At 38.8% G+C, this 22,633-nt stretch overlaps 1 protein-coding gene across 13 annotated transcripts in view; it reads right to left on the bottom strand.

The window, feature by feature from the left end:
• Numb (NUMB endocytic adaptor protein) overlaps window positions 1-22,633 on the bottom strand; it is a 128,212-nt gene that overhangs the window by 17,342 nt on the left and 88,237 nt on the right. For 8 of the 13 annotated variants that reach the window (XM_087911678.1, XM_087911677.1, XM_085697400.2 and 5 more), the window contains 2 exons: window positions 14,607-14,681; window positions 8,179-8,214 (listed from right to left, as the gene is read on the bottom strand). In XM_087911678.1, the coding sequence (XP_087767804.1) occupies window positions 8,179-8,214; window positions 14,607-14,681 (111 nt within the window). The remainder of the gene's footprint in view (window positions 1-8,178; window positions 8,215-14,606; window positions 14,682-22,633) is intronic. The other 5 variants (XM_085697397.2, XM_085697401.2, XM_087911680.1 and 2 more) reach the window with 2 other exon arrangements.

Here is a 22,633-nt window from a genome sequence, read left to right as displayed (position 1 = left end):
GGTCTACAAGAGCTAGCTCTAGGCCAGGTTCCAAAGCTACAAAGAAACCCTGTCTCAAAAAGGTCAAAAAGAAAAAAGAAGAAGAGCCCACCAGACTGTGTAATAAAGACACAGCAGAGTAACAGAGTCATTGACAGCACATTTATGTGTTAATATGGCTAGGCTGTAGCCACCTGGTTGCTTGATCAAACACTAATCTAAAAGTTGCTGTGGCTTGGAATGCCTGCAATCCCAGCACTCAGGAGGCTAAGGAGAGATCATCATGTGCTTGAGCCAGATGGATACCACGGTGAATTCCAGGCCAGATGGTATACAAGAAATGTCTATCTTTTTTTTTTTTTTAAATCTTTCTTGAGACAGGATTTACGCAACAGCCCCTGGAACTCACTCTGAAGACCAGGCTGGCCTCAAATTCAGAGATCCACCTGACTGTGTCTCTGAGTGCTGGGATTAAAAGCATGCACCAACAGGCCTGGCCGAAGACTTTATCTTAAAAGAACAAACAAGGGCAAGAGAGATGGCTTAAGTGGTTAAGAGCATTTTGATTTTTCAGAACTGAAATTCAGATCCCGCCCCTCAGGTCAAGTGGCGCACAGCCACCTGTAACTCCAGTTTCAGCAGACCCAGGACACAACACCCTTTTCTGGCCTCAGAGGGCACAGCATGTAGGCAGGCACACAACAAACATACATACAAACGAACAAACAAGCAGTGACTGACTTTAGGTAAAGGAGATTATCTTTTAACATTTGGGTAAGTCTTGTTCAACCAGTTGAAAAAGAAAATGTCTACCTTGAGCCTGTAACACAGGAATCTTGTTTGAGTTTCCAGCCTGCTATCCTCAAACTTCAGACATGCCACATGCATAAACTCATGAGCCAGCTCCTAAAATAATCTACCTCACATGTGTCCAAAAGTACATATGCACCCACGTTCACCTATCAAGTGGGCTTCCCTGGAGGACCTGACTGATAGATGAGCTGAGAACTACATAAAAGGTAAAAAGAGCCCATGGATCCCAAACACACTCTTTAAAACGCTTAATTAGCTGAGTGTGGTGGTGCACTCTTTGATCCCAGCACTTGAGAGGCAGAGGCAGGCAAATCTCCATGAGTTCAAAGTCAGCCTGGTCAGCATCTCTGTCTCAAACAAACAACAGGCTTTACTCTAAGGTTAGATGGTGCTGCATGCTTGTAATCTCAGCACTAAGAGGTTAATGCTGGAGGCATATACAGCAAGACTATGTTAAAAAAGCATTTCCATAAAAAGGAGAGTTACATACAGGGCAAAGAGGCAGGCGAGGACCAAAGAACATCTAGAAGACTGTGAAAAACTTGCATGCATTTGCAAGTTACTCTAGAAACATAAACCAGCCTGAATTCAGTGCTATTATTTACAAGCTAAGCAAGAGACAGAACTTCTGCTTCTTCATATGTAAAACTGTGTATGTGTTAAAAGGATTAGAGATTATACACAGTAACTAGAATTTTATAAAGGTAAAAAGGGAATATAGTAGCCATTTAACATTATATTACTGCATCCTAGAGAGGACTGTAAGATGGGAGGAGACAAGTCTCACTCTCAGTCTCAAGCTGAGGATTCCTGGAGGCAGGATCACCCATTTTGGGTCTGAGGCAGAGGCAAGAGTCAGTGGCTGGCTGCTTTGCTTTTCTGACCTTGAGGTCTCTGGGTTTTTATTATCCATGCTACATGATACTGCTAATTTTTTTTAAAGTTGTGCTTTCAGCTTTGCTAAGTGAAGGACATTAATTCTTCCCTTTTTATGTTCAAAGAATTTGCTAGAGATTTGCTGTGGGGAATAGAGAAGGCAGCTATCCAATGACATGCAAGGCTGCTAAATGGTACAGAAAGTCCTTAGTATGTTCATGTGCAGATTTATCACTCATCACATCACATTACACTGCTATATAAACTGCAGTCTGCAGCATTTGCAGCAACAGGTAGGTTAAGGCTAGCCAACTGAAGGATTGGGAAAAATAAGTCATTTTAGAATTGGTCTCTTTGTTAGATTCTTTACAATATTCAGAAATGTTCTGAAATTTATTCTTGGCTCAATTTTATGGTTATAGAAACATTTACTTTTTCATTTATGCCTTCATAAAACATTTTATATTATAATAATGGATTGTATTGCATATAATCTAATAGACTCTGGGAAAGGCATAGTATACAACTGTGTGCCTAGTAGTGAACCCATCAGGATCCAATGGATAGTGCCAAACCCATGGTCACAGAAATGGCCCTGATGGGACACAAAACAAGACAGAGCTGTGATCATGGGAAAGAGATCTGTAAGGAAGAAGTGGGGATGGAGGCTGGCAGCAATGGGAGGAAAGGGAGGCTGGGGAAAGAGTAACCAGAATGCATTATACACATGTATGAAGTTGGCAAGAACAAAATGTATTGATTAAAAAAAAAAGCTAATTCACAAGAAACATGAAATGTAGGACTTACTTGTGGTGGAAATACCCTCTCCAAAAGGTGCATACCTTAGACACTAATAAAACTGTGGTGGTGATGATGTGTGTGAGAAATTACGGATGAGGTTATTACTGTTGTTACAACATTCTGGTTTGGTCATCACGTCAAGGTTACAGGTGAAGGTCCTACTGGCTAATGCTGATGTCAAGAAGAGTTTCACACTAAGATTACTATTTTTCAAAGAAAGAAAATGGACCTAACATAGACAGAATTTCAGTAACTTAGAATTTAGTGACATCTGGACAGAAGGATCAAGCTGACTGTGACTAGTGGAAAGCTTCAAGGTGCCACTTTCTAAATACCCACCCTGGGATTAAAAAATTAGTATCCACTTTAAATTTCTTTTATTATGAGTAAATCTTTTAAATTTTAATTTCTTTCTCTCTCTCTTAATTTTGAGACAAGGTTTTTCTAGATAGTCTAGGCTGGCCCCGAACTCTTTGTTACTCTAAACCCACACGTCTAGTAACCAGGTTCTGGCAGTGAGGCGAGGACAGATAGATGACTAAAGCCTGTACAGGAAAGCTACTACAAATAAGAGAACCACACAGTTTTAAATTTGTGTTGGTCTACTTTGGAGACAGGGTCTTGCTACCCTTGAACTCTCTATGTAGCAACTGGCCTTGAACTTGTGATTCTCCTGTCTTAACCTCCTGGGATCACAGGAGCGTGCCACTACGTATGCCTGGTGAATGGTATGTTGGGACTGAACCTTGTGCATGATAGTCAAGCACTATGTCAACTGAGCTAAATTCCTATCCCTTCAGAGTGATTAAGCAGAAATCACTTTTTAAAATAAATTGAAAACCAATAAACAATCAGGCTGGAGACAGTCTTCATAGATTAGAGGAGCCTTACATTGCTTCTTTTTCACATACAGATGCTAAGCTAAGCTGGAAGAAATGAGATACATTTATAGGAACGAGTGTTTAAATCAGAGATTAGCATTTTCTCTGGAAAGGGTCAACTAGCAAATACTTTGGGCACTGCCAGTCATATAATCTGCACGGCGACCTGTCAACTGTCATTGTAGCACAAAAGAAGTCACAGATAACATGTGAACAAGTGGGCATGGTCTTCTTCCAATAAAACCTGCTTTTCAAAGACAAATAGAGTGGGCTATGCTCTGAAGATTTTTCTAGAATATAGTCATTTCTTTTGAAAGATTCATTATTCTGCACCCCCATATTTATACCCTATCCAATATTTTAGATTGACTCACATCTTAGGTTCTGTCTATGATTCCCAGCATCACTAATGAGGTAAGAATACACACTACCATAAAAAGAACTGAGAGCAGAGACAAGACGGTTTGGGTAGCATATGACAGCTAAGAATGAAAAGACTAAACAGGCATTCTCCCAGAAGTCACAGTAAGGAGGTGTCATGCAGGCAGGCCATGTGGCACAGCTATGACAGTCCCAGAAGCAGCACGCACACTCACAGAGAACTCAGTCACCAGAGTAATAATGACACATTAGCCAGGTAATCATGGTGCAGTATGCCTTGAAAAATAAAAAAGGGCAGGGCGGTGGTGGTGCACGCCTTTGATCCCAGCACTCAGGAGGCAGAGGCAGGGGGATCTCTGTGAGTTTGAGGCCAGCCTGATCTACAAAGTGAGTTCTAGGACAGGCTCCAAAGCTACACAAAGAAACTATGTCTACAAAACTAAACTAAATAAAAATAAATAAATAAGAAAGGAAAGAAGGAAGGGAGGGAGGGAACTTTTCTCCCACAGGATCTTGGATTCAGGTGTTGTTTTAAATTTTATTTAAAATTTGAGGAAAAAGGACTGTGTCCATAACTCGGTATTTGAATTTTGGAGAAGAATGACATGCTGAACAAATAAATGCATATTCTCCAAAGCAATAAAGGGATGGAAACACAACTTCCCCTCAGATTTGAGGTTGGCTCTATGTGTAATGGTTGCTTCATTAAATTTTCCCATTCTTTCCCAACTTAATTAGTCCAAACTCTCAGTCTAGGTGTTCAGAAAACCTTCATTATTCTTTCTTACACTTAAATTTCCATTCTGTTCTAGCAGCATTTGTTACTGTTGAACAGTTTGGTGGTATTTCATTAATGCTGAGTAATTCTTGCATTACAGAATGAACTTGAGAATCTGTATTTCATCTATCCATCCACTAAACTCAAATATTGTAGAGTAGAAACTAAACAGCACACAGTCCTCTGAAGATCCGTGTCCTCAGACAGCCTATGTTACAGTGACAGGGACACACACAAGTAAGGTGTAGGGAACGACAAGCGGGACAAACAGGCAGCATGTGTACAGACAGTGGGGCGGGGTTTTAAGACAGGTGGAAATGAATGCCTCATTCAGATGAGACTTTTGAGCAAAGAAAGAAATGGGGAAGTGGGTCAAGCATATGTGTGTCTGGATGGTATGTGTTCCATATTATAATAAGCTATAGTAAATACAAAGGCCCCGACACAGGAGCATTCCTGGTGCCTTTTAAGGAATTAATAAAGAGGGTAGGATGAGATGAGAGGAACAAGAACAGGACTATCTCTACAATAACCTACAAGGTCCTCATGATTCTTTGGTCAAGACACTCTTCTGAGGTAGGCATTAACCACAAAGCTTCTAAATGTCCAGGGCAGAATTAAATAAATAGCAAAGGCTCCAGAATCTGTCTTTGATACTATGCTATACAATTTATATGATAGAAGTATCAGTACAAAGTTCACAATGCCTGGCGTAACACAGCATTGGGTGACATCATCTAGGTAGAGTTGCAGGTACAGAAATATCCACAACTAAGAAGTATTTAGACAGAGGTATAAGGAAAGCTAGGAATATATTGTTCTCTATACTCCAGATGAACAATGTTTCAAGGAGAGCCAGACCGTCGAGTGCTGATAACAGTCTAGGATCAGGGTGACAGCCTCGCTGCAATAATACAAAGACTTGAAAGGAGCAGCTTTAGTGGAAAGCCAGAGGCCAAAGCAGTGGTGGTTATTAAACGGGATCAACAAAAGATAGGATGGCAGAAATGAAGACACCAAGAAGCTTTTCTAAAAATGTGTTTTATTTTTAGGACAATCCACTGAAGAAAGAAAACTATTAAGGAAATAGGGGATTGGAGTAAGAGCTGAAACAGTAAGAACCTAAAGGAAGTTGGGCATGCTTGTCAATCCCAGCACCCAGGAGGCAGAGGCAAGATGATTATGAGAGAGGCCAGCTTTTCCTATCTAGAGAAGTCCTGTTTCAAAACCAAAACAAAGCAAAAGGGAAGGAATGAGCACATATGGGCACAGACGACAGGCGGGCAAGTGGACGTGACACTAAGCCGGAAGCCAGGCAAGTGCTCTACCGATTGGTACAAGCTTCAGTCCTGGATCAGGTTTATCTGCCCAGTAGGAGCAAGGAGGAAAAAAAGAACAGAGTAAGACATTCTGAGGGCTGGCGAGATGGCTCATTAGTTAAGAGCACTGGCTGCTCTCCCAGAGGACCCGGGTTCAATTCCCAGTACCTAAATGACAGCTCATAACTGTCTATAATACAGCTCCAAGTGATTTATACTCTCACACAGACATACATGGAGACAAAACGGTAATGTACATAAAATTAAATAAACAAATTCTGAAAGGGTTTTGTTGTTGTTTGTTTTTTTGAGACAGGGTCTTACTATGTAGCTCTGGCTGTCTTGGAATTCAGTATATATACCAGAGTGGCCTCAAACTCACAGAGATCCACCTGCCTCTGCCTCCCAAGCACTGGGAAATTCTGAAAGTTTAAGGAGAAAAAAAGAAGTAGAAAAATTATCTAAAACAAGAGAGTAATTGTGCATGAAAATCAAGACATCTTACTCATCACTGACTAGGGACAGACTGCACATTCCATAAGGTGCTGACTTGAGAACCACTGAGATGCTATGAATATGCAGTGTGCATGTGAGGATTGGCTTCTGAAAATTAATAATTTATCCCCTTAAATCTAGAAAAAGTCAGTGACCAAGACTCCCCCCCCCCCCCCATACAGGGTTTCTCTGTGTAGCCCTGGCTGTCCTGGAACTTGCTCTTGTAGACCAGGCTGGCTTTGAACTCACAGAGATCCACCTGCCTCTGCCTCCTGGGATTAAAGGTGAGTACCAATTAGGGATGTAGCTCAGTTGATTGAGTGCTTGCCTAACCTGGATTACATCCTGGTTTTTGCAACACTAGGCTCAGTGGTACACTCCTGCAACCCCAGCACTTCCAGAGGCAGAGCCAAGAGAATGAGAGGTTCAGGTGATACTCGGGTAGAAAGCAAGGTCTAGGCCATCCTAGGATGCATGAGACCTTGTCTCAAAATCCCAAAATAATAGTTCTCTACCTTCCTCCCCCCAACACACAGGAAAATGGAAGCCTGGTAGCACAGGTTTGTAAGCCCAGATATTTAGGAGGCTGAGGTAGAAATATCACTAAATTCAAGGCCAGCAAATTAATAAGATCATGTCTCAAAAGATTAAGTAAAAAAGGGCTGTGGATGTAGTTCATAGTAGAACACTGGCCTGGCATGTGCAACCTCCAACATCACAAAAGAAAAATAGAAAAACAAAAGTGATGGTGTATAGAATGGTGTTTAAGAGTACAGACTAGGGAGACAGATTATCTAGGTTCAAATCCAAGCTCCTATCACTTACTGGACCTGGGTTTAAGGAGGCTACTTAACCTCTGAAACCTCAGCTTCCTCACTGCATAAAGAATAATAATAATTCAATGTTAAAGATTAAAGTGATTCATAACTTTTTAATATCTTATATAAATTTGACATTGTGACAGTTAGTATTGTCAATTTGGCAGAATCTGAAATCACCCAGGAAAGGAATCTAAATGAGGACTTGTTTAGATTAGGTCAGCCTGTGGACTGATTGTGAGCTACCCAAAGTGGGTACTGGGAACTGAACTCGGGTCCTCTATAAGAGCAGCAATTGCTTTCAACGGGCCATCCTTCTAGACTCTTTTATTTCGCTCTAGTATTGGAGACAAACACCTGGGCCTTATGCATGCGCATTCTGGGCGCGCACTCTACCGCTGAAGTACATTCCTTGCCCTGGTCCTTCTGAAGATCTGAGCAGTGAACAAAGATCACTAGAGAAGTATGAGAGTACAGCACCCACGCAGCAGATCCTGGCAGACTATTAATATGACAGCTTTTCCTAGATCAAAGGTCAAAGATCACAGTAGGATCTTCAAAGTAAGTTTAATGTACTTTCATGTATACTCCTGAAATTTAACTTAAGATCTGTTAAAAAGTAATAGTATTGCATGTAAAATTTGGGGTACTTCCATTTTTTACCTGATTTTAATATTTCTTTCTATTTCTGTCAGTCTTGGGCCCTAACTAAAAGCTACCTGTTAAAAATATAGCTAAAACACTAACAAAACAGTTTTGAAAGATCAAATAGAGTATCTAATAGCAGGTGCTGAAGAGATCATTAAAAAAAAGAAACCTACTTGATTCATTTATTGGGCTTCCCTAAAAATCAGATTTAGTATTACAAGGAAAAAAAAAGGGTAAAACCATAAACAGCAACTAATTCTTTAATTTTCAGATACAGTCAAATCTATTTCTGTTTGTAGAGAAATCAAGGTTTTATTTTGTTAGCATGTCAGTGCTATACTGGGGTGTAACTCCTTATAGAATAAGCATAATCATGGCATCAAACTTACTTTTCCAAAGAAGCCTTTGAAGAACTTCCTTTCCTGGAGGAACAGGGGGACAAGTCGAGTGCTATTATTGTATAGGCTAATAAATGTCCCGGGGTTTCACATCAATTAAGCACATACAGAAATAGAAGGGAAAGTGGGAGAAAGGGAGAGATGAGGGTTTTAAAGAGTTATCAATACCAGGAGGGAGGGTGACAGGGAAAAGGAAAGGTGCATTAAGTGCAGGGCAACACACGGTATGACCTAAGAATCTCTGGAAAGGGAGGAATTCAGAGCCTGTATCCATGCAGGGCAACTACTTCATTTAGGAATCTCTATTTTTCCAACAGAGATTATCCAAATTTGGCAGCAGATAAAAAGATTAGGACATACCAGGTGGGCATGATTTTGTATTTAAAATTCATAATAATAACAAACTGAAGCTTAGTTCTACATACATTTTTCTACTTAAAATCAATGATAGTCAAATGTGGTGGCATGTGCCTATCTATCATCGTAGCTCTTTAGGAGGCTGAGGCAAGGCTGACTGAGCCCAGAAATTCAGGGTCAGCCTTGACATCATCAGCCTGCCTCTTAAAGAAATAAAAAATAAAGCTGGGCAGTGGTGGCGCACGTTTTTAATCCCAGTACTTGGGAGGCAGAGGTGCAGGTGGATCTCTGTGAGTTCGAGGCTAGCCTGGTCTACAAGAACTAGTTCCAGGACAGGCTACAAAACTACAGAGAAACCCTGTCTCAAAAACCAAAGGGGACAGGGGTGGGGGGGGGGAGAAAGAAGGAAAGGAAAAATAAAACAGGAGCCTATAAAGAAGCTCCAGGTTAGCCTGGCCTTTATAGTGAGATTCCAGATTAAAAGCAAACCACCACCTTGTTGGAACAGCATGCTTCCCATGCTGTTAGGCTCTGAATTTGATGCTCTGGAACTGCAAACCTTAACAAAACACATAAAGCTAAATCATGAGCATACCTCAACAGTTCTTGTCATACCCTTTCTAACTCAGGGAGCTTAGTCATGGGTGGTTCACATCCATTAGTGTAAGTGTATATATGTGTATGTGTATGCTCATCGATTCTACAACATACAGAAATAGCGGGATCTATTCCAGTTCAGAATAAATCATTATAAGGGACTGAAGACTAATGCTTATACTGGGGCATAGAAAAAATATTGGAAAAATCAAATTATGCTCATGGGCCACAAATAGAATTTAAGAAACAGGGTTTTATTTAACTGTTCTTTTTGAAGCAAAGAATCTTGCACTGATATAATCATACAATTACTAACTATCAGGATAAGGAAATCATAACAATCTATGGTCCTACCATCAATTTGTTGTTTTGGTTTGTTGAAACAGGGTCTTACTATATAGTCTGGTACTCACTTACAATATAGGCTGGCCTGAAACTCACAAAGATAGATCTGCTGGGAGTAAAGGGATTCACTACCACACCTAGCTCTACCATCAGTTTTAAGCTCCATTTACACAGTTGATTATTAAGAAAATTTGAAGAATGTATGCAAAGTAGATAGGTTCAAACTCCCTCAACCCAGCTTCCTATTCCCTTCCTAGTGCTGAACTGTACTTTTATCCTCTACTTTTTATAACCAACTTTTGTAGTTGCAAAAATGTCTAGTAAAAGACAAGGATGCGATGCTGAAATCTGAGTCTTCTAGCTTTTGAACTCATTCAGTGTTTTTAAACACTAAAATGACTTCCTCTAAATTCTGAAAGTCACAACAAATATCTCCACAAGATCTAAACAAAGCTGGAAAAATAACCAGCGTGTTCCAGGTAGCTGTCACAGCAAGACTAAAATGATTTCTGCTGCCAAGTTTGGTGGACCTAGTTTTGTTAGAGTAACGCTCAGCTTTAAAGGATGCAGCCAAAGTTAAAGATTCAACATTCTCGTGCAGGGCAGGGAGGGGACAGGACACGACAGTTAATATTTAATTCAGCTCCTAGAAAAGCTCTTGTTAAAGATGAGATTTTTTTTTCTTTTTCTTATAAAAGATCCCAGATGTTAATGAAAAAAGGTGACATGCAAAATGCATAAAAGACAGATAATGGATTGGAGAATATTAATGTTCTTTAAAAAAAAGATATGATTCTTTTACCTGCTAAAATAAGAACATATATTAAAACAAAGATATCAAATAGTGAATAAAAACCCAACATACTAGGAACTAGTTATATAATGAAACAAATCTAAAATCAAAGGCAGAGAAAGAGAGACATTTAGAAGCAATGGAATGAAATAGCATTCTACAATGAAAGGCATTTTGGATCCCGTGAAGCAAGGCAAAGTCTGATACAATAATTATAGAGCTCACTGCTAAATGCATTATTTACCACCCTGTAACATAACTAAGCAACAGCTATATCTGAAATTTATTCTATGCAATCTAAGCTTTGTAGTAGTGAATTAGTGAATTATGTCACAAAATAAATGAGTTAAAATAATTGTTACTTCATGTATATGAGGGTAAGAGATGGTCTGAGGTACATATTTTAAAAACTATCTTGATACTATTTTCTCCACTGGAGAATGTCAGCTTTGCTGATGACCTCTAACACAATTTAAAGTAATTCTAAATTACAAGGGACCACTTCGGAAAGGTCCTCATACAACTATACTTTAAATCATTTTCAATTCCCCACAAGGTTAAAACCACTAGAAATAGAATTTTTTGGTTTATAGGCCGTTCACGCAACAGGCTTAATGCCTGTTCGCTGTTTAACTGGTGGTATGTGAGCTATATAACTCCTCACATTTTAAAGTTCTGGCATTCAGTTTGAACAGATTGCAAAGGTATTTTGTTTCTTTAACACTCTGTAACTTTATACACCCCTACAACTTGTTTCTACTTATCTGAAAGTCTTTCGGGAAGCTTTATGATCTTTACACTAACAGACAAACACTAGCGACACAGCATTTGGTACAATGTAAGAACTGGGCACGGCAGGCTGTAGAACCTAGATGGATAGCTGTTAATAAGAATGCTGTCAAGAAAGAAAGGTATCTAATATCTCTACTTAGTGAAAATATGAGAAGACAAATAAACAAAAAAAACGAAACAAAAAAACACCACAGAGCTATGTGGACTCACAAGACAATATCCTGAAGACTTCCTATTTACTGTAGGTTCTCAGTATAGCACTAGACAGTTTATCTACAGAACAGTGATGTTTTATTGAGCATAATAAATAGAAGTTTACCCATTACCCAAAAATCCAGTTTGATTTTTTTAAAACACATTTGCCAGTATAAGTTTATATATCTGTCCTAAGTCTCCTAGATATGCCAGAGGACGATGCAGGTGTATCACTTTGCTGAGGCAGGGTCTCTGCGATCCTGGAGTGCACTAATTCACCTAGACCAGTTGGTGAGTGAGCCTCAGAGATCTTTGTCTTCACACTCCCAGATCAGGGATTACAGCCTTGTGAGTTGTAATCACTGTCTGGCCCTGTATAACTACAATTTTTAAAATGCAAATTTAGGTTCTCTTTATGGTAAATATAAAGCACATTAAATGTTATTCAAACAGTCGTGGACCTTGAACAATAATCTTGTTTTAAAAGTAAACGGTGAAATAAAACAAAAAAATCTACTCAACAAATTAGCTTTAAACTAGGTGGTGAGCAGAGTGGAGAGGGCTGTACCCACCCGTCCTTCCAGTGTGTGGGAAGTAGAGGCCAGAGGAGGAAGAGTTGGAGGTCCTATCTCAAAAATGCCAAAAATTCCCAACAGTAGCAGCAATAAAAACTAGACATTTAAATAAATACTGGCTACATCTAGGTTTGGGAGAGATCTTGTTTTATTTAATAAACACTTTTTAAAAAATTAATCTTATGTGTGTGGGTGTTCTGCCTACATATATGCCTGTGTACCACATATATGCCTGGGTCTCTTGGAGACATAAGATTTCCCTGGAACTGGAATTACAGATGGTCGTGAACCACAATGTGGGTACTCAAAATCGAACCTAGGTTTTCTGGAAGATCAGACAGTGCTCTTAACCACTGAGGAATCTTTCTAGCCCCTATTTGTAAATCTTGGAGTTCATTTGTACTTTATACAATACACATGTTTCTAATTTTTTTTTTTAAGTTAAGATTCAGATGAAGTGACATACTCAGGAGGCAGAGGAGGGTAATGTACTGGAAGTTGAAACTGTCTCAAAAACCCAAATACGACAGACACCAAAGATTAAAAACAAAATTAGATAGTAATGCTAAAGATGTGGCTTGGCAGAGTGCTTGGCTCCTGTGATGCCCTGGGTTTTATATGCAAAAGGACTGAATAAAAAATTTTCTTTTAAAATATTTATTTATTTTATGTGCATTAGTGATTTGCCTGCATGTATGTGTCTGTATAAGGATGCCAGATCCCCTGGAAATGGAGTTTAGAGCTGCCATGTGGGTGCTGGGAATTGAATCTGGGCTCTCTGGAAGAGCAGTCAGTGCTCTTAACTGCTGAGTCACCTCTCCAGCCCCAAATTAAAAGATTTTCTAAAAATTAAAATATTTCCTAATTCCACAGTGGTTTTGTAACCCTTAGTAATATAAATTTTAAGACATTAATAACTATAGTTTGTTTCAGGATAACCTAATTGGCATCCTAGGATTTTACTTTTATTTTTATTTTTAATTATGTGTGTTTCTGCGTGTGGGTTTGTGCACGTGTGTGGTAATCACAGAAAACAGAAGACGACCATTAGATCCCCTGAAGTTGGAGTTACAGCCACCTCAAGAGAGTGATGGGAACTGAATTTGAATCCAAAGAGCAGCAAGCCCCTTTAACTGCTAAACCACCTCTCTTGTCTCCACCCCTCCCCATTTCCTGGTGTGTCTGTTGTTTCCCATCATTAGTAATACACTGATATAAAATATTCTTAAGGCTGGGAATGTGGGCTCATGCCTGTAGTTCTAGCATTAGGGAGGCAAGCCAGGATCAGAAACTAGAGGCTAGCTTGGGGTACATACTGAGCTATACAAAGAAACTATCTCAGGGAAGAAACAAACAAAACATTCTTTAAGAAGTTAAATAACTTTAAAACATCTTTACCTAAACTCATATAATTTATCATTCTAGAGGAATGGAGAATTATTTTGTAAGAAAAACCCTTTTATTTCTCTTTTAAGGTAGTTTTGATAAAAATGGGAAGCTAACCTATCTGAGTCTGTATTTAATTGGGAATAGTTATATAAGAGAGCACATCTGTCAAACTAGTCTCATGGACCACAGAACATCGATGTAAGCCTCTTAACATTGATGAAATCGAGGAAACTTGATGGGTTTCTATCACTTTCACTTAAGAATTTAATTGTCCAAAATCTGGGATAAAAGGGTTTTTTCTACATATAGATGAATGTATGCGCACCATTTGCACACAGAGTTGTTTATGTTTTGTCTTCTACAATTAGTTATTCTTTTTATTTTTCTTTCTACAACAGATTCACGCATTTATTCCAAAGTAAAGTCTACTTCTCTGATATATTTTTAAATTTTACATATACGATACTGAGGGAATACACAAGAGGTAACATAAACTGTACCAATAAAGCAGAAAAGTTTTGGTTATTAAGCAAATTGAGAAAAAAAAAAGCACTCATTAGTAGCCAAACTTATACTAATAAACCCAAAGTAACATGAACTGAATGCTGTTTAGGGATAGGCCATGCAGAAGTGATGCTGAAAGCTTTCACAGCGAAGTGGGGAATGGCTGCACACTGGAGAGAAGGAGGCTGTGAGGGGCTTAAAGAGCTATGGGACAGTACTTAGACATTGAAAATAGAAAACTAACACGTCAATATGATCCTGGCTCAACTGTAAATACTTTCTCTCCCTTCTTAAATACACAAGTATGAATGTAGGATGTATTCTATGATGTAACAGGCAAAGAAAACGCTATGTCTCTCGAAAAAGGAATTATACATTTCAAGTTTATGCAAAAGGAAGAGAAAGCAGGTTGTTTCTGTCCGAGGAACATAGAAGAAAGATGCAGGAGTCAAGATAACGAGAAGTCTTGCATCAGGCATTGCTCAGACATCTTCTACTTTTGTCCCTGGAAAGTTCTTTCTTATAGATTTAAAATTAACAGTGTTATCATTCAGGTATCACAATTAAGTGTTAACTGTGGCATTTTTGGGTTGGCTTTAGAATATTATTTTCTATCAGATTTCATACTGCTTGTTTTTTATGGACTATGGTAAGTGAAAAGCATAATTTGGATAATGTAGGAGTTGGTCTTTATAATCTGTACCTTTGAACAGAGAACATGAGATGTTCTCTTTTTCAGTAAGCCCACATATTTTGCCTTGAGAGAACACACTGTTCTGACTGATTGCTGGGTGGTAAAATTCAATGAGCACAATCTTGTAAGAAAATATTGATAGCATATAGATCAATATTAGCAATCACCAAATACATACAGCTTTCAATCTTTTTACAGCATCTTCACAGATGTGCATTCCTCTTGACTCATCAACTTCTACATGGCCAAGGTACTGTGGAGAGAAGGGAAAGGAGTTAGTTCTATTGATGTTCACTGAGAAACTATTTAGTAGATAGCGGATGATAGAAAATTAAATTCCCGCATCACTAAACTCATAGCTACTGAAGAAAAGTAAAGGTAATCTTATTTTATAGGAATTATCAGGGGAATAAATGAAAAAGCATATGATAGTCACTAAGTATATTCAGTCATCTGAATCTACGGGGTCAAGAGCATAATAACTAAGTGATATACAGCTCCTCTATCTCCACACATAAAAACAATCCTAGGACAAAGTATGTACACCTAACATGAAAAAGTACAAACATGACCAGCAAGACGGTTCAGCTGATAAGGTGCTTACTCACAAACCTGACAACTTGAGTTCGGTTCCTAGAACCCATACAGAGGAAGGAGAGAAGCAATTCTCACAAATTGTTCTGATCTCTACACACGCATCACGGCATACATGCACACACACATACACGTGCATACACAGATGTGTGAAGAAGTTTGAGGAGGAAGGTATTATAAGGTTCAGAAATTATCATGGGCTGAGAGAAGTGCACAAACAATTTATGTGTACTAGGATAACTAAACATCAGCAAGTATTCCTGTTGCCTGGAATATGAACAGATTTTGAGTACTGAAATCAGTCTGCACTTGACCCTAGAGACAGCATGAGATTGTAATTTAAATTAAACCTTATCATAGGACTAGTCTCAGGTTAAGCAAAAGCGATGGTGACAATATGCCTTGATTTCATATTCTAAGGGTTCCCGCCTTCCTTCCCTAACAGACAAGATCTTACAGTCTTGTTGTTATGCACCTCAGGCTGGCCTCGAACTCATGACCTTCCTAGCTCAGTCTCTGGAGCATCTGAGACTGCAGGTATGCACCATCACACATGACCTACAAGTGCTTGCTTTCTTTCTCTTTCTTTCATCCTTCCTTCCTTCCTTTCTTCCTTCGCCCTTTTGTTTTTTGTTTTTTGTTTTTTTTTTTTTGTTCTTCAAACAGGGTTTCTCTACGTAACTCTGGGTTATGAAACTTGCTTTGTAGACCAGGCTGGTGTTATGGAATATTATTTTATTATTTTAAGATGTGTTACACTTGTTTATGCTGTTGAGACATTTGTTTAATGATGCAAAGATGTGTTGCATTCATTTATGTTGTATTTGTTTAACTCCGTGAAGCTGTATTATTTTGCCTGTCTAAAGCACCCATTGGTTTAATGAAGAGCTGAACACTCAATAGTGAGGCAGGAGAAAGGATAGGTGGGGCTGGCAGGCAGAGAATAAATAGAAGGAGAAATCTGGGAGCAACGGATGAAGAGCAGAAAAAGAAGGGGCCAGTCACACAGACGGCCACAGAGTAAGAGTGAAAGTAAGGTATACAGAAATAGAGAAAGATAAAAGCACAGAGTCAAAAAAAAGAGAAGAAATACTTTAAGTTAAAAGAAAAGCTGGCAAAAAACAAGCCAAGCAAAGGCTGAGCATTTATAAGAAATAATAAGTCGCCATGTGTGATTTATTTGGGAGCTGGGTGGTAGGGTCCTCAAAGAGCTAAGGAGCAAAAGAGAAAAAAAACCCCAAAAAACTAGCAACAGGCTGCCTTCAAACTCAGAGGTCTGCCTGCCTCTGCCTCCCCAGTGCTGGATTAAAGGTGTGTGCCACCATGTCCTGGCTCCACATGTGCTTCCTTAAAGGCATCTGGTTCCAGGTATGGTGGAGAATACTGTTTTCTGTCCTGCTGGGTCCTTCATCTGTTCAGTCCCAAATAAACACACATAGGTCTACATTAATTATAAACTGATTGGCCTAGTAGCTCAGGCTTCTTGTTAACTTTTATAACTTATATTAGCCCATAATACTTGTCTGTGTTAGCCACCTGGCTTGCTACCTTTTTCTGTGAGGGAGTCACATCTTGCTTGCTCTGTGTCTGGGTGATGACTACAGACTGACTCTTTCTCTTCCCAGAATTCTCCTGTTCTCATTGCCCTGCCTCTACTTCCTACCTGGTCGCCCTGCCTATACCTCCTGCCTGGTTGCCCCACCTATACTTCCTACCTGGTTACTGGACAATCATTATTTATTTAAAATGTCTGCAGTTGTCACCCAGATGCAGAGGACGCAAGATGTGACTGCCTCGCCAAAAAAGGTACCAAGCCACGTGGCTAACACAGACAAATATTATGGGCTAATATAAGTTATAAGGGTTAATAAGAAGCCTGAGCTACTAGGCCAAACAGTTTATGATTAATGTAGACCTCTGTGTGTTTATTTGGGACTAAATGGCTGTGGGACCTGGTGGGACAGAAACTGCAGTCAACAGAACACTTAGTATACACACCCTAAGCCACCCACTAGATGAAACCATAAAATCTGGATACAATGCATTGGAGCAGCTACTGAGGTTCTGAAAAGAAAATAGAAGAATCAAAGTACTGTTCACTCGAGGCATTACTAATTTCCAAGTTTACCTTTCCCACTTCCTTCACTGGAAACTCCAGTTAAAAAAAAATACAGTTAGAGCAGTAAGAACAGGCACGAAGGAACTCTGGTAAAATGACTCTAGCTCTGACATGAGGACCAGGAAGGGAAACTCCTAAATTCAGAGAAAGCCAAGGAGCTGCAGGAAACCTACTGGTAATGTGGAGACGGTTAAAGCAGCAGAAGTAGCAAAGCTGAAAACACCTTAAATTCAGAGGATCCTTTCCACTTAGTCAGAGAATGAGGGTGCTAAAGGAGAGATCCAAGCAAAAAGCTACTAAAGAGGACAAAAGCTTGGGAAACTGAAGTTCTGCGCTAAACTTGGACTACACAGGTAAGGATCTGCTCCTGTAACTGGTATATCAGGACTTTCAGAGCTGAACCAACAGAAACACCATTTCTCAGTTCTCATACTCACCACCAACGGGTGGTGTACACACCATAGATTTATACTAGACAGATACAAGTCTCATATCTAACTAAAAAATCCAAATTCCTCCAATATGAAATTTTCTGAGTATAGACATGAGATGCAGATATGATATAGATAGTAGCAAAGTCCACACATGGCCTCAGGTTAGGTAAGTCACAGTCAAAATCAGGTAATGCTAAAAATATTACATATAATTACATTTAGGATATATGTGTAAGGCAAATAAGAAACATAAATGTTTACATTTAGACTTGAGCCCTATCTCTAGGATATCTTACTATGGATATATGCAAATAGTCCAAAGTTTTAAAAAAGATCTGAAAAACACTTCTACTCCTAAGCAGTTTTAGATATAGGATACAAAACAAACAAAAATATATATAAGTAAATATAAATAAGTCACCTATATAGCACAGGCTGGCCTCAAACTTGTTATGTAATCAAGGATGACTTTTAATTTATAATCCTCCTGCTTTTTTTCTCTCTCAAGTGCTGGAATTACAGGTATGTGCTATTATACCCATTTTATACAAGTGTTGAGAGTGAACCTGGGGCTTCATACATGCTGGACAAGTGATCTACCAACTAAGCTAAAGACCCTAGGTTCCCTTCCTCAAAAAGACTCAAACAAATCCCAGGGTCTTGCAACGCAATATTCAGCTGGTTTACAGCAAAATCCTGAGTTTAATTCATTTCTGTGGAAAATTAATCCATGTTACAAACACACATATTTTAAAAGCAGTTTTATAAAAACATTCAAAGAGGCACTAGTGTACTCAGAGACTATTTACAATTATACCAGGCAGTAATCTTGGAACTTACTTTTATAGGATCATTTACTTTCATAGGATCCCATAGAAAGAACATCACCCCCATGACAGCTGGAAGTAATTCTAGAAGACGACGTCCCTTCTCCCAGCAAAGTTTGAGCTCAGGGTTAGGGACATCATTTAGGGGTTGATTACGACTGTTACATGGTTAGGGTAGGGAGGGAAATTATGAAGGCTCAGGGATCTCTTTGGGAAAAAAAAGGAGAAAATTGGATGGGATAATAGATTAGTGTGAGCTTTCTCACACTAATAATAACAATGAATTATAGAGTGAATACTTATGAGCTATTATTTATAAACAACTTAAGTTGGTATAGATTCTTGGATACTGATACAAACTTAAATTATATTGAATATGTTCCTATTTGATTTACAATATTTGTATACCTAGGCAAAGTTATTTTATCATATTTTATGTATGCATGATTCTACCTCAGCTTAAGACATTTTGCATATTGATACAATTTTAGAATAAATTTATCATATTGCAATATACATTTCTACCTCTGATCAAGATACTTATACACTGTTTATGTTTTGTGGTCACTGTCCTTACTTGTTGCACACTAAATATGAAGTCTTAGTCTTTCAGTTATATAGATATTAAAAATTATAGGTCAAGTCATCCATACTTAAGTAATCATACTTAGATTAATCAGGTTCTTTAGATACATTGAGATTGTATTCTGCATAGATAGGTAATCTTCAACTACTTCAAAGAGCTGTAGAATAAATATGGCATTTAAATAACTTAGGGTTCTGTTGACATGAGACATGATTGCTTTTGGCAGCACTGATCTATTCCCGAGAAAATGTTGAGCACTGAAGACACTCCACTTGGAGCTTGTTTTCTTCTTGAAGAAACTGGCCTTTGGGCAAGGAACTGCCCATGCATCGACCACTGACAAAATGCACAATGTCCAGACAGCGCAAGCAGGATATAAGATAAGAGACTGTCAAATCTTGCCAAGACAGGAAAAGAAGTTTGAAAATTTTCCTACCTCTGAAAATGGTCTGTCAGTCACTCTAGGCCTTAGCCAAAGGTGGTTGCTTCAACATTGCAAATGAGGGTGATTGCCCAGGTAACCAGTTGTCTCTGTCAATTGTTGCACATTTTGAAAGTTGCTTGATTGTACTTCCTGCTTATGCAAGTAAGATTATTTCCGTTCTCGGGTCTTTGATGGGGTTGAAGACTAGATAGTTGCAGTTACTTTCCTCTCATGACTTGGCCAAGTTATAATACGAGATTTAAACTCTTTAGGATAGGATAATATTGAAACATCATATGTTTCTTGTTTTTTATTGTTTATGCTGGTTGTAATTCTAATTTTTATACCTGATGTTTGTTCTTATTGTATATAATTTTGTATTAGGCTTAAAACTCTTATTTAAACAAAAGGGGGAGGTGCTGTAGGAAATCCTACAGCCAGTAGCTTTAAGTTACCTGCCCACTTGGGCATGGCCTCTTATACTACAAATGCCACTGGAAAGTGTGCTCCCTCTCTCTTCCAGCTGCTAGAATCAGTTCCTGTTCCCTGTTCGTGCAGGACCGTGATCTGTGTGTCTACTCCTAAATAAATAACCCTTTATTATACTCAATTCTGAGCTAGTGTGGGATTTCTTTTCAGCATCCATCTTCAAATTGTCTTAAAATGACTGCAAAATGGAAGGTCTCAACAACAACAACAACAACAAAATAGAATATATATACCAAATTTAAACTTTAAACTTAGAAAACCACATTGGATTAACTCAGTAGGAGAATGGAGAGGGTAACATCTAACTGAAATTTATAGCCAGCATTACTCTTCGTGATGAGAAACCAAATGCCCTGACCCTGATATAAAAATGTAGTTAAGTCTTTTGTCTTCATCTGAATTTGAGGAGCACACTGCTAAGTCAGGTGGTAGTCACAGGTCTGGTTTTATTAGAAACGTTATCTTCTTTCCTAAAATGTCTATACCACGCGAGATCCTCATCTGCAATGAGTCTTTCAAGAGTTCTACATTTTGACCAGCAACTTGTAGTGTCTGTTTCTCTAGAAGGCCATTCTAGCAAACATACAGTGAACTATTTTGCAGTATTTTATTTGTTTTTCGGACAGGATCCTACTATGTAGCCTTGGGTTGCCTTGAACTTGCCAAGATGTTCTCAAACTCAAGACACTCACCTGTCAGATTCCTGAGTGATGGCATTAAAAGCATGTGCCACCACACCAAGCTCTTTTGCAGCCTGAGTTACCATACCCTGAGTGACAGTATTAAGCACGCTCTGTTTATGCTTTGCTACACTGCATCTGGTCAATACTGTCTGTTTCTTTTCTAGCCTTCTTTATTCTCCCCCCCGCCCTCTGTCTTTTGAGACAGAATTTTACTTTAGAATCCGGCTTGGTTTTGACTTCCAGATCCTACTGCCTTTGCCTTTCAAGTGCTAGAAATAATAGGCATGGACCACCATGCTTAGCTTTCCTATCAGGTTTAGAGAATTCTTTTGAATTTCAAGTTCAAGTCTCTTGTAGACATGATTTGCAAATATGTAAAGTTTTTACAATTGGGGCTTGTCTTTTTTTCCCTATTTGTTTATTTTTAGTGTGTTTAAGATGAGTCTTTCTTGTCCTGTGGCCTAGGCTGTACCTCCTAGGCTGTGCAGGTGGCCTCAAACTCATGTTCTCTATACCTCAGCCTCTCAAAGGCTGAGATTTCATGTACGGACCATGAAATCTGGTACGGACCAAGATCTGAGTTTGATCCCTGGGACTCACACAGTGACCCTTATGCATGTGCAGTGGCAAAAATAGTGTGTACATAGGCAGGCATATGTGCACAAAATAAATGATAAAATTTTTTAAAGAGTACAACTCAGTAGCATTATTATATTCAAAATGGTACTGTTCATATCCACTTATTTCCTTAGCTTTTTTTTTTTTTTACTCCAAATACAAACTCTGTCAAGCAATGATGTTTCACTTCTCTTGACCTCTAAATTTATGGTAGTTTCTAGTATATTTTTGTCTTTTTGAATTAGTTTAGTGAAGCTATTTAAGTGGAATCACATAGTGTTGTCCTTTTGTGTTTGACTTATTTCAGTTAGTCTAGTATTTGTAAAATCCATCATGTAGTACTACATACCAGAATCAGATTCCTGTCAGTGCTAAGTAACGTGGCATTGTGCTGCGTGTCATGCTTTTAGTCCTCTGACACTAACCCTGGCTTGTTTCTACCCCTCGGTTACTGTGAACAAGGCTGCAGTGAGTACTGACATATACAGATCTGTAGGAATTCTTGATCTCACTCTTTTTATTCCTTTAGAATTCCCAGGAGTGCAACTGCTAGTTTTTTGTTTGTTTGCTTTTTATTTTATTTTTTCAAGACAAGGTTTCTCTGTGTAGCTTAGGAGCCTGTCCTGAAACTCATTCCATAAACCAGGCTGGCCACGAACTCACAGAGATCCACCTGCCTCTGCCTCCCGAGTGCTGGGATTAAAGGTGTGCACCATCACTGCCTGGCCGGTATTTTTTAAAAGGAATATTAAGGAAGTGACAACAGCTTTCTATAGTCACATCATTGAGCATTCCCAATAGTGATATATGACTTTATTTTCCCACATCCACAACAATTGTCTTTTTCTTCTTTTTGCTTTAAAATTGTGGCAACCTTAATAGGTATGAAGATGTATCTCATAGTTAGAATTTTTGTTTTGTTTTGGGCAGGGTTTTGGTATATAGTCCAGGTTAGCTTTGGCATCACTATGCAGCTCTGGCGGACTTCCAAATTGTGGTAATAATCCCATCTCGGTCTCTCTCCTGTCTGCCTGGATTAAAAGTACACGGCCATGCCTAGTTCACTGGTTTTGATCTGCATAGCCTTAATGTCTAATAAATGTTAATTATTCTCATTTCTTTGTATAAATAATTCACTTGTGTACCTTCTTTGGAGAAGTTTCAATATTTCCTCCTTGTGTACTTTAGCTGGGCTGCATATCTGTAAAGAATTCCTTACATATCTTGGACATCAAATGTTCATAAGATGAATGATTTCATAATGTTTTCCTCTATTCTGGAATTCACTCTTTAAAAGTCCTTTGATGCTCAGAAATTTAGTTTTGAGAAAGGACACGACTACCTAGCTTATGCTGGATCAGCTGGGTCCAATTTCTGATCCTCTTGCCTCTGCTCCCAAGTACTAAATGTGTAGGCATACACCACCAGGCC

The sequence above is a fragment of the Myodes glareolus genome, chromosome 11 (genome assembly GCF_982192425.1).
Source record: "Myodes glareolus chromosome 11, mMyoGla1.1, whole genome shotgun sequence".
NCBI classification, from domain to species: Eukaryota; Metazoa; Chordata; class Mammalia; order Rodentia; family Cricetidae; genus Myodes; species Myodes glareolus.
The sequence above is the reverse complement of the archived record's forward strand: the minus strand, read 5'-3'. Positions and strand labels throughout refer to the sequence as shown.